This window comes from Mirounga leonina, unplaced genomic scaffold (genome assembly GCF_011800145.1).
Source record: "Mirounga leonina isolate KUSES-001 unplaced genomic scaffold, KU_Mleo_1.0 Mir_125, whole genome shotgun sequence".
Taxonomy (NCBI): Eukaryota; Metazoa; Chordata; class Mammalia; order Carnivora; family Phocidae; genus Mirounga; species Mirounga leonina.
In genome coordinates this window covers 12876215-12889747 of record NW_023270305.1, presented here as the reverse complement: position 1 = coordinate 12889747, position 13533 = coordinate 12876215, and the positions used below count along the sequence as shown (strand labels likewise).

The 13533-nt window shown below is 39.5% G+C and overlaps 1 protein-coding gene across 6 annotated transcripts in view; it reads left to right on the top strand.

The window, feature by feature from the left end:
• The window catches only part of DTNB (dystrobrevin beta), a 227745-nt gene that overhangs the window by 178537 nt on the left and 35675 nt on the right, over positions 1–13533 (top strand). For all 6 annotated transcript variants that reach the window (XM_035000716.1, XM_035000718.1, XM_035000714.1 and 3 more), the window contains 2 exons: positions 7462–7547; positions 8619–8732. In XM_035000716.1, coding sequence (XP_034856607.1) covers positions 7462–7547; positions 8619–8732 — 200 coding nt within the window. The remainder of the gene's footprint in view (positions 1–7461; positions 7548–8618; positions 8733–13533) is intronic.

The window sequence follows — 13533 nt, the reverse complement described above, 5'->3', positions numbered from 1 at the left end:
GGAAAGTAAATTTATTTTCTATTAGGTGAGAAAGTATTTGAGGGATTAATGGCTGAAAAAATTTACAAAATTGATTCATGACATGAATCCTCAGACTGAAATATCACAATGAGTCCTAAACTGGATAAATAAAAGTTCACACCTACGTGTATCCTAGTGAAACTGCAGAATACAAAGACAAGATACTCAAAAAGCAACCAGAGAGGATAGATACCTACAAAGAATCGATAATTAGATTTCTCAACACCAAGAACAATATAACAATTGTTTCATTAACAAAAAAAAAACCCCTTTATTTAAAAATAAATAACACATCCAATTATATCCAGTCCTACTAATGTTTATGTTGAAACTTTAAGAATTTTCTTTATGAAAAAAGATAGTCAAATATCATTAATATACTGAAAGTAACTAAACCTGTCAAAGGAAAAGGAAAAAGACTTTTTCTGGCCAGGATTGAGAAAGGTCCCGGTGAGACTCATGCTAAAAGAATAATACTGATGGCTAACTTTTATTGACTGTTTACTATGTGCCAGTCATTATTCTAAGTGCATATTTTAGCTCATTTATTCATCAAAACAATCTCATGAGAAAACTAATCTTCCAAAAGGTAAGGAAGCTAATCAAGGTGACAGTTTGTAAGTGGTCCAGCTGGGACTGGGGTACTAGTCTGCCAACTACTGAGATTTAGCTACAGAAGGTTGTAGTTGAGGAAGAGCATTAAATCTGGAAGAAAAGAGGAAGACAAAAGGAGGAAGGATCTGAGGCTGAAACAACAGACTATGTGAGCATGAAGGGAACACCCAGTGTGGGACAGGGGGCTGTTTCAGCTTCTGTGAAGGCCCTGAGCTCGGAGGTTGCAGCGCCTATAAGATGCTTGTGTGGCTAGAGCCCCGAGAACAATATTTGGAGTGAAATTGGACTAGACAGGCAGCCAGGTGTCTCAGGACCGTCTTCCATAAACATAGTATATTACTTTTAGGAATTGTACCAATTTATCTTTACTTCTTCATAGAGAAATAGAGTAACGAAAGCTTCCAATGGGGAGTTCTTGCTTTGTTTCTCCTCAAAAAAGTAATTTATTCCTTTGGGTTTGTTTAGACTTCAAACTTTTCCTTGAGAATCCAGTATTAGGTCACACATCTGACTCCTAACATTACAACTCTAAAGGTTAGTGGAAAAGAACAAAATGGAGGGGGCGGGGGGCATCAGGGAAAAAGAAAAGTTCCATTTAATCAGTTACACCTTACATGTGTCCTCAGTCAGTCACAACTGTTTAGGTCATTGTAGAAATTAGAATGTATAAAATTAAATGTGTTGAGATAGACAGCATTGTGGTTGAATTTTTAAAATGAAGTGTATTTAATGCCATGATGTAGTCTTAACTGACTTTACCTCATGCTTTTAAAATATTGTAAATAAAAGCTCCAAAGCCATCTGACCCTGGAAAGGAGGTCACAGTTCTCCTTTCCTGCAAACAAGATAAGTCTGTTTACACCTGATAGTTTCTGATGCCAATTCTCTAATTTGTGTGAAAATGATCATTGTTAGAGTGGTCTTAAGAGAAATGCTGATACGGTCCCTTTCGTCTTCAGTTTGTTTTCCAAAGTGTAGTTATCTTATTAAATATTGGGCCTCTCAGGAAGGAATCTTCTTGACTAGATTTCTGTTAAACAGAAGACTACCGATCCACTAATCTCTCACTCGTGCAAGTGCTTTGCATAAAGTGGGTGTAGGCTCAAAAGAATTTATTTATAACCTGCCAGGTAGGCTTTGTATTGATTTTTCTTTTTTTTTCCAAAACCTTCTTTAACAAAAAAAGACCATTAAATTACTTGAGCAGCCAGCATTGCACCCCATGGAGTGCCTCCGTAGCAGATCCGTCCTGTCTCCTTAGGTGACAGTATGGCCACTGAAACCTCTTCAGGCTCACCCTTGAACAAAGAGATTCGAGGTTGCTTAGATGAGCTAGGAAAGCTCATTTGTTTTCCTGGAGTGCCTAAATTCCTTTAAAACCAAACCAAAACAAAATTACAGTGTGTGGTAATCATAGTAATAACAGCAAATTCTTAAAATTTCATCACCAACATCAGCAACATTGGATGTAATCTGAGGAGGGTTTGGGGTGGTTTGTTGTTGTGTTTTTTTTTTTTTTAATTTTTTTTTCTTTATGTGAACTTCATTATGGAAAACTTGGAAGAAATGTGAAAGGGGAAATAGCGTGTTGTCATCCCACCTCACATGTTCCCCCGAGAAGCTTTTTTTCAGATAGCTCAGCCCAGCCTTCACAGCCTTATCGCTTTGCCTCCTCCAGGCATGCACCATTCCAGAAATATCCTTATGGCTTCTTACAGGTAAAGATCAACAGTATCCATGTGGTATTTCACACACATTTAATGACTCAAAGCCCCTGTAAAATAGTAGTTGTCAAACATGGATACATACTATAATCACATGTGAAACATTTAAAAAATAGATCCTTGGCTTTGCTTCCAGCCTACTAAATCAGAATCTCTGTGTTTAGAGTCCATTGATTTTTATTTAAAAAGGAAAAGCAAAACTTCAGTCTTCTGATTTACAGCTAGCTAGGGACCCACTACCCTAAAAAACATTGGGTTTTTGAGAGAGATTAATAATCCACAGCCCTCCATTTGGTCTAAACGAGATGGGAGGGTGCGGCGTGCCCCTGGGATACAAAGAAAGCCTAGCTGGTATCAGGCATATCTCTGGAACTCATCCTGCCAAGTTCGTACAGATGGGAAGCCTCCAGTCCTTTTTTAGGAGGTTTCAGAAATGCGTGCTACCAGATTATAGTTTGCTGACTACGTCGGCTTTCCTTGGTTTTGTAACATTTGCCCAGTTTTACCCGAAAGGGTCTTGTTTTCTACCCTGAGCCACCCAGGCGCCCCTACTCTGTATTTTTCACATGTATTTCCATCTCATTAAAGATGAGAGAGCTCTGTGAGATTACCTAAACCTAAGAGAATGCTCATGTAACAGAGGAGTTGATCCTCTTCACATATCTTTCTGTAAATATTCCCATTTTACAGCTAAGAAAATAAAAATATAGGGAAATAAAATAACTCAAGGTTTGCAGTGAGTAGATAGCAAAACCTAGGATTCCTCGCTAGCCTATCTACTTCCATTCTTCGCTCACTATGGTAAATTATATAGGAGCCAAAACAGGGTTCACTTTCTATAAACTTTTTATTATAGAACAGTTTTAGATTTACAGAGAAATTGCAAAGCTACTAGAGTTTCCAAATAACCCATTCTCAGTTTCTCCTATTATTAACATATTAGCATGGCACACATATTACAATTAATGAGCCAATACTGATGCATTATTATTAACTAAAGTCCATACTTTGTTCAGATTTTGTTAGTTTTTATCTAATGTCCCTTTTCCACTGCAGGATTCCATCCAGGATAGCACATTACATTTAGTTGTCATGTCTGTTAGTCTCCTCTGGGCTGTGACAGTTTCTCTAACTCTCCTTGTTTTTGATGACCTTGACAGCTTTGAGGAGTACTAGTCGAATACATTGTAGAATGTCCCTTAAATGGGATTAGTCTGATGTTTTCCTCATGATCAGACTTGAGTTACAGCTTTTGAGGATGAGGTAAGCGCCATTTTTCTTCCATTGTATCGAGGGTACATAGTACCAACATCATTTATCACCGTTGATGTTGACCTTGATCACCTGGCCAAGGTAGTGTTTGTCAGGTTTCTCCAACATAAAGTTACTTTTTCCCCGCTTTCCACACTGTCCTCTTTGGAAAGAAGTCACTACGGATAGCCTGTACTAAAGGACTGAGAGATAAGCTCCATCTCCTTGAAGGCAGAGTATGTACTTACAGTATTTGGACTTGAGTCCATATTTCCTTGTTCAGAATCCTACAGTGGCTTCATACCACTTTCAGAATGAAATGGAAACTCTCCAATGCTAAAAGGCCCTTGGTGGTCGGGGCCCAGGGTCATCTCCTAGAGTCTGCTACCAATTTCACCAGAGCCTGCTCTGTTCCATCATACTGACCCGAACACACCCAGATGGAGCAGCTGCAGGCCTTGGCCTCTGCCCAGCACACCCATCCCTTAGCCCAGCACCTGGTTTGCTTCCCCACTTGACTGAGTCTCTGAGAGCCTTTTCATTATCACCTCATTCAAAAAGAGTCAGTCTTCTGTCTCAGTTTACTCTGTTTTGTTACCCTATATTTCATCATTGAATTTATCACCTCTGATGGTCTGTACTTAGATCTTTGGTTCCTTAGCTTTCTCTCCCAGCATCATGTAGCTACACAAGGGTGGGGCTGTATCTTACTCACTCATGCATCCTACTTCCTAGAACAGTATCTAGCACATAGTAGATGCTCAGGAAATATTTGCTAAATAAAGGAATGAACTAGTTAATTTTTTAAAGAAATCATTCTTAGGTCTCTTGTGGTCGAAGTATTCTATGTCTTTATGAACTAATAATTCCCTTTCTATCTTTTTCTCTTCAGTATCCTCGAGGCATTTTAGGAAGAGAGACCTGGCCTGCCTTTCTTTTTTTTTTTTTATAAAAGAAGCAGTGTGGAGTTTAAGATAATAAATAAATAAACTCCTATGTTTCTCTGTTACTTAATGTACACTTGACTGTGTTCAGAATTTGATTGGGTGAAATAAGCCATCATAAACACTTACCCCTGGGGGCTCTCCCTGTTGTCAGCCCAGTGGAACTGCTGCCTCAGGATAGAAATCTTCTTCTACCCACGCTTCTTTGTACTTGAGTAACAATACTTCTTGGTGCCAAAGAATCTCACCTGGTTAGGAATTGCTGCTGATAATAACTCTTGATCCCTGTTTTAACCTCTTCTTTGAAAGAAGCCTCAGCCTTGCAGTAACTGAAAACTGAAAAAATTCTTTAGAAATATCCAATGAAGGGGCACCTGGGTGGCTAAGTCGGTTAAGCGTCTACCCAGAGGTCATGATCCCGGGGTCCTGGGATCGAACCCCACATAGGGCTCTCTGCTTAGTAGGAAGTCTGCTTCCACCTCTCCCTTTGCCACTCCCCCTCCACTTGTGCCCTCTCTCTGTCAAATAAATAAATAAAATCTTTTTTAAAAAGAAAAGAAATTTCCAGTAAAATACTGTGAGGTTTTTGTTTGCCATCACGAAGCCAGTTCATTTTAGAGCCCATTTCCTCATCCATAATTTTCCCTGATCCCACGCTAATAAGGAGCCATTTGCTTTAACTCCAGTTTTCAGGAATTGGAAATCTGTTATTCACAGCAGATTCAGTCTCAGGCAAGCCATTTTTCTGAGGCTCAGCTCTGGCTCTCACAAGATTCTGGAAAGAATATAGAAAATTTGCTCAATTGGCTGTTGGTCCACTCTAAAAGAAGAAACATCACCTTTTTTTTTTTCTTTTAAGAAAAAAGTATTTGGTAAAAAAAAAAAAAGCCTCCCACCCACATTTGCTATGCTGTTTTACCCCTGTTTATTTAGGAAGTGCCACATGAAAAGAATTACTTATTGCATCTTTAAGCTCTAGATAGGAAACAAAGTTTCTGCTTCATGGTAGGTCATGTTTTGGGTAGAACCAAGTATGTGCAGAGTGTAAAGCATAGCCATTGCAGAGCCTTCCTTTTGAGCTTCCATTCTGGTTAATGAAAAAAAAGGGAACCATCACCTATGCATCCTTTTTCCTAGTTTGTGTTGATTGGCTTCCATATTCTTAAAGGAGGTAATAAGGGTCAGGAATGTCAGTGGATATGCAAATCAAACCACAAATGATTTCTCCAGAGAAGATATGCAAATGCCCAATAAGCACATGAACGCATGCTCCACAGATTAGTCATAGGGAAAATGCAAGTTGAATTCACAAGGAGATACCACTTCACACCTACTAGGAAGACTACGATCAAAAAGATGTACAATAACAAGTGTTGACAAGGATATGGAAAAAATGGAACCTTCATAAATTGCTGGTGAGCATGTAAAATGGTGCAGCCACTTAGGAAAATAATTTGGCAGTTCCTCAAAAGGCAGTTACTGTATGACCCAGCAATTCCACTCCTAGATGTATACCCAAGAGAAATGAAAACCTATCTGTACACAAAAATGTGTCCACAGATGTTCATAGCAACATATTCAAAATAGCCAAAAAATGGGAAGAACCCAAATGCCCATCAACTGTTGAATGCATAAACAAAATGTGGTATATCCATGTAAAAATATTGTTCAGCCCCCCCAAAAAATGAAGTATTGATACATGCTACAACACAGATGAACCCTGAAAACATTTTGCTGAAAGAAGCCAGACATAAAAGATCACATATTGTATGATTCCATTTATATGAAATATCCAGAATAGGCAAATCCATAGATGGAAAAAATAGGTTAGCAGTTGTCAGGATGTGGGTGTAGGGGGAATGGGGGATGACTGCTAATGGGTATGGGGTTTCTTTTGGGGCTGATGAAAATGTTCTGGAGTTAGTGGCAGTAAGTAATCTTGTAAATATACTAAAAACCACTGAATTGGACACTTCTTGATTTCAGCTCAGGTCATGATCTCAGAATCCCAGGATCAAGCCCCATGTTGGGCTCTGCGCTCAGCACAGAGTCTGCTTGGGATTCTCTCCCCCCCTCTCCTTCTGCCCCTCCCCCTCCTCGTGCTCTCTCTCTCTCTCTCTCAATAAATAAAATCTTTAAAAAACCCCACAAATTAAATATTTCACATGCACTAGAATCTGGTTAAAACAAAAGACAATGACAGGTGTTGAAGATGTGGAGAAATTGAAACTGTCCCTCGTTGGTGGGATTCTAAAATGGTACAGCTACTTTGGAAAACAGTTGGATCGTTCCTCAAAATATTAAATACAGAGTAAACATATAACTCGGGAATTCCACTCCTAGGTATTTACCCAAGAGAAATAAAAACATATCAACACAAAGACTTGTAAATGAAAATTTACAGCAACTTCATTTGTAACAGTCAAAAACTGGAAACAGTGGAATACTATTCAGCAATAAAAGGGAAGGAGCTCCTGATTCATGGAGCAACAGTGACAAACCTCAGAAACATCATGCTTAGTGAAAGCCAGAAACCAAAGACTGCATATTGTATGAGTCCATATATATGAAGCTTCTAGAAAAGGCAAAACTATAGACAGAAAGTTATCAGTGGTTGCCTGTGGTTGAGGATGAGAGTGGCAATTGACGACAAACCAGCATGAGGGAATTTTTTGTGGTGACAGAAAATGTTCTAAAACTGGACTGTGGTGATTGTTGCACAACAGTTTAAATTTACTAAGACTCCATGAATGGTATACTTAAAATAGGTGGATTTTATGGTATGTAAGTTATACCTAAAAAATCTGTTTTAAAAAATCAGTAGTCTAGGACTCAGGATATAGTTTAATCACACACACACCAAAAAAACAAAAAGAAAAACAACCCTTTCTTTCTCCTCACTGTAGACCCGTCCTCCCACTGACTTGAGCTTTAACTTTGATGCCAACAAACAACAAAGACAGCTTATTGCAGAACTAGAAAACAAAAACAGGTAAGTGCAGAGGTCGAGCCAGCTTCTAAAGTCCAAGATCATCATGTGAGTATCTGTTTCTCATTTTCCTTGTAGATTAGCTGGCTTTGTAAAGAAAGACCCCACCTCAGTGAATATAGGCCAGACCAACTCATGGGAATGCCCCTACTCTAATCGGTAGATCTCTGCACGCTATACATTCTGGTAGCTCACAGCCCTGCTTACGTGCCCTCAGGTGGATTCTTTACCCCAGTGCCTTCTCCCACCCACCAGGTCCCCTCCCATGATTCTGTTTTCCACTCCAACCCCCTTTTGCTCTGTCTAGTCATCTTATCCTGGCCCACTGTGTTGTGTGTGACTGGTCTCTCACCACAAAGCCATTTAAAGACACAGAGAGGGACGCCTAGGTGGCTCAGTCAGTTAAGCGTCTGCCTTCGGCTCAGGTCATGATCCCAGGGTCCCGGGATCGAGTCCCACATCAGGCTCCCTGCTGAGCAAGGAGGGACTTGCTCCCTCTGCCTGCAGCTCCTGCAGCTTGTGCTCTCTCTCTCAAATAGGTAGATAAAATCTTAAAAATAAATAAATAAATAGATAAATAGATTAATTAATTAATTAAAGGCATGGAGACCAGACAGCACACCAGTATGCCCTGAGAGGCAGAAACCGGGACAAGGAGTTGGATGTAACGTAACAGGCACAGGAAGAAGAAATGGCAGCTCTCATCATTCAGCAGCTCAACAGGAAGAAGAGAGACAAAGACGGGAGAAGTTAGCATAGGACCCACATTAGGAGGTTGCAGGGAGTTCTTTTTTCCTTTCCCTAGAAAGGAACAGAGCTTTCTAGTGGTGGTTTTCCTTTTGTGGAGATTTTTCAAGTTCTTGAGAAGAGTATTTATATCACTTTTTCTACCACAAAGGATTGTTTCATTGAGGAAATATGAAGTGCAGCAGTGTTAAGAAGGTGGCTCTTTGACATCTTGGTCATTCGGAAACAGAACAAGATTGGGAGAGGCCACTGTACTAACTACAGTTAGAAGTCCTGACAGGAAAGAGCGAGCTGTGCAGCCATCTTTCTTTCATCTGTCCTCCCTAGGGAGATCCTGCAAGAGATCCAGCGTCTCCGTCTGGAGCATGAGCAGGCTTCCCAGCCCACCCCCGAGAAGGCGCAGCAGAACCCCACATTGCTGGCAGAGCTGCGGCTGCTGAGGTAAGTATCTGCTACAGTAGGAATTTATGTGTCAGGGAACCAAACTAGTGGGATAGAATCTGTTTATCACTATAACTAGTCCTGTCAGAACAAATGCATTCCACTCATTCTGTTACCGCTTCAGGTGTTTGGCTTCCATTATTAATGACTCTGAGAACTTCAGCCATCATTACAGAACCAGGTCAACACCATTCTCCAGCTCCAGGACAAGCAGAGCAGTGTTTATACTTTTGTGATTGCTTTAAGACCATTGTGCTACAATCTTCTTATCTTGTTAATTAGTCTGACTTTAAAGACTCTTGGCAGGAATAATGCTCTTCTGTCCTATGAGTATATTCTCCTGGTGCCTCATGGAGCAGGACTCTTGAAGGAGAAGGGTGCTTGCTACCTATACGCATCCTCAGACACAAAACCAAGTGGGAGTCCCTTGCACCATGGCTGTGGAATCTTCCCACTTCAGCATAAATACAAACTGTCTCAGGACTGGGAGACTAAAGGGCACAGGATCTGACTAGGGGTAGAGAGCAGCTTCAGCCCCCATTCGGATGCTATTTTGGAGGAAATGGAGAAATCTTCTAGAAGACCGTAACATGAAAGTGAACCAGTCAAAGCTATTAGGGTCTTATATCCTATCAGTCTTAGAAAGATGTGTGTGTACTCTTTGGTAAGTGAAGACATTTTGGACACTAAGTGACTTGATTTTCACCAGACCTCTAAATTTCCAAAGAGTGGGTTCTTTCTGTGTAGGTTGTAACATTTGACATTCCACAGTTGATTTTTAATGTGCTATCACCTGGGATTCTGCATAGCTATCCTTTTTTTTTTTAATTAACATATAATGTATTATTAGTTTCAGAGGCAGAGTTCAGTGACTCATCAGTCTTATATAATACCCAGTGCTCATTACATCATGTGCCCTCTTTAATGTCCATCACCCAGTTACCCCATCCTCCCCCCCCCCACCCCCCCCCCCAGCAACCCCCAGTTTGTTTCCTATGATTAAGAGTCTCTTATGGTTTGTCTCCCTCTCTGGTTTCATCTTGTTTTATTTTTCCCTCTCTTCCCCTATGATCCTCTGTTTTGTTTTTAAAGTCCACATGTGAATTAGATCATATAATTTTCTTTCTCTGATTGACTTATTCCACTTATAGCTGTCCTTTTTTAATTTTTCTTTGGCTTAGTCATTTAGCTTCTCAACCATGATTTCTTTTCCTAGAGAATGGACATTATTGTTTTTCTCTAACTATCTTTCTGTCTAGATTTATATCATCAATAAATAAGTCACAAAGAATTTAAACTGTGCAGATGAAAATCATTAGAGATATAGAGATTTCCATTCTTCTGAAAATTCATTTTAGTTTCTGTATTTAATTGGGCTTGAGGATTTGGTTGCTATGCGGTCCTCTGTTGCATGCCTGGGATGTTGGCAGGTTGGTGCTACACTAGGAAGTCTGGGAGAACATGTCCTGCTGACTCAAACCCAGTGTAATTCCAAACTCTCAGCATAAGATACAACTGTTCTGTTTCCCCACCACGGCTCAGGCACAAGTAACTATTTTGTATTTAGCAAAGCAAAAATGGTTCTACTCCAGTTTTAACTGCTGCTGGAAGTGGGATTGCTAGAAGTCCTTTATTAAGCTGGAGGGGTCTGAAAAATATCATAGATTTAGTAGGCAAAGGGCTAAGTCCAGTGGTGTCATGTCATGTAGGCAGCAAGAAGCAAGAATTTAACCTAAATCCAAGGAGGGTCTAACTCTTGAGAAATCAGGAAGTATTTAAATAATCTAAAAAGCAGCTTCCATTATCATTGAAGAAAGAGGGACTCTTTCATAATTGTGCAGGATCGATTGGTTATGCATACAGACAAAACATACTGGCTCTTTGCTTCATACTGTATAGAGAAAATACCACCAGATGGATTAAACATGAAGACAAAACTTTAAAACTTTAGAAGAAAATGTAGGGAATGTCTTTTTTTTTTTATGATTTTATTTATTTATTAGAGAAAGAGAGCATGATCAGGGTGCGGCGGAGGAGCAGAGAGAAAGGAAAAAGCAGACTCCCTGCTGAGCAGGGAGCCCAACATGGGGCTCAATCCCAGAACCCTGGGATCATGACCTGAGCCGAAGGCAGGCACTTAACTAACCATGAAAGAAGTTGGTAAATTCATCTATATTCATATTAAGAACTGTTGTTTATCAAAAGACATATAACGGGCAAGATTCATTCCTAGGTATCTGACATCCTTCTGGTTTTGACCAATATATAGGAATCCAGGAACTGCCAATACCCAGCTAGTATAATAAAAGAAGATGGAGAATTGCATTCTTAGGATTAGTTGTCATGAATTCTGACAACCAGGGTTGTCTTTTCCCCTTGATTATTATTTTTAATGGCATATTCATTGGCTTCCAATATATATATACGACAAATATATATGACATATATGACAACAGCATATATATGACAAATGTGTAAGATACGAAGTATAATGATAAAATGAATACGCATGAACCCACATCTACTCATATATTGTTAAAACCGTGTTGTGTAAAAGTGCCCCCGATCCCATTTCCTTGCTTCCACCTTCTCCACAGAGCTCACCTCTATCCAGAATTTGGTTTATCATTCCTTTGCCTTTTAAATAGTATTATCAAATATATGTGTATTCCCACATATTGAAGTGTTTAGTTTTGTGTTTTGTTTTTTGAGCTTTCGAGAAATGTTATTATATGCATATAGTGGAAACTTCCCCCCCCCGCCGCCCCCCAGTATTATGCTTCAGGATCCTTCCATGTAGCTGGAGTTCATTCATTTTCACCACATATTATAATGACTTGGTTATGCACAGCACAGGGAAAGAGTACTGCATCCAGTCTTAAAAGTTCAGGGAAGAAAGGCTTTCTAGAAAACTGAATGAGTCAGTTTCTCTATATTGCATTTATAGCTGCACTGTACTGGAAATTTAGAGAGTATGAAGACTAGAAAACAATGGTTCCATCTTAAAAATTTATAATATAGTTTTGAAAATAAATGTAAAATAATTTTCTAGTCAGTTAACTAATATTATATAGTGTTACTAAATAGTATGGGCACTATGTCATAAGAAATCTAAGTAGGTGGGGCGCCTGGGTAGCTCAGTCAGTTAAGCATCAGCCTTTGGCTCAGGTCATGATCTCAGAGTCCTGAGATCGAGCCCTGCATTGGGCTCCCTGCTCAGCAGGAAGTCAGCTTCTTCCTCTCTCTCTGCCCCACACCCTGCTCATTATCTCTCTCTGTCTCAAATAAAAAATAAAATCTTAAAAAAAAAAAAGAATATAAGAAGGAAAATATATACACACATATATACATATATGTGTATATGTATGTGTATATATATATGTGTGTGTATATGTGTGTATATATATATATACACACATATATAGGCTGGAAGCAGTTAGACCCATGGAGGTGGTGGAAATTGAGCTAGACCATGAAAGGTAGGGATGATGTGGATAAAACCTGGGAGAAAACATTTCAGATTAGAAGTGGAGTTGGGGTTCAGCATGATTCCCCAAATAACTATATGATACATTTCAGAGGAGGGAAGGAGTCTTGGAGCTAAGAATTTGTTTCAGGCATCCATTACATTAATCTTTAAAGTGCCAGTGATATGAGATAATATTAGTTGAATAATTGAGACCGGATTCTAGGGAGCCTTAAGTGATAGGTGATTGGAAGTCCTTGGAGGATTTCAAACAATAATTGTGTAACTTCACCAGATGTTAACTGAGTACATACTGGAGGTGTGATATTCTCTTAACCATTCAGTACATGCAAAGACTCATCCCTCACCTCAAGGATTTTGCATCATGGTAGGAATGACGGCAATGCAAGATAAAATAAATTAAGTACCACAGAGAAGCACCAATTGCTATGGTGATTAATTGAGCAGGACTTGACACCTGCTGAAGTAATCAGGAGAAGCTTCCTGGGAAGAGTGACATTTGGGTTGGACACTAAGGAGTGAATAACATTTGGAAGAAGTGGGGGAATGGCTGTGAGTCGTGAAATGATAGGATCTGTTTAGGGAAAAAGGAACCATCAACTAGACATCCAGACATGGAAGGGAATAGAAGGTGAGGCACTAGGGATAGGAATGTTGGTGGGGTCTGGAGCAGCATTCTCTGATAGAAATATAATGTGAGCCACACATGTAATTAAAACTTTTCTAACAACCACAATGAAAAACTAAAAGGAAATAGGTGCCATTAATTTTAACACTATCTTTTACTTAACCTGATTTACCCAAAATATTACCATTTCAACATGGGGCGCCTGAGTGGCTCAGTCGTTAAGCGTCTGCCTTCGGCTTAGGTCATGATCTCAGGGTCCTGGGATCGAGCCCCGCATCGGGCTTCCTGCTCCACGGGAAGCCTGCTTCTCCCTCTCCCACTCCCTCTGCCTTGTGTTCCCTCTTTCGCTGTGTCTCTCTCTGTCAAATAAATAAATAAAATCTTTAAAAATAAAAAAATAAAAAAAAAAAAAATATTACCATTTCAACATATAATCAACATTAAAAAATATTGAGATATTTTACTTTCTTTTTTTTTTCACAGTAAGGTTTTGAAATCCAGTGCATCTCAATTCAGAATACCCATGTTTCAAGTGTTCAGTAGTCACGTATGGCTAGTGGCTACTAGAGTGGACAGATGAGGCATGGATCATGCAAGGCAAGAGTTAGTGATGCTAGAAATTCTACTAAGATTATTACATAAGATGATGAACAGTCTTTGAGCAGCATTATAAAGTTCATAGAACA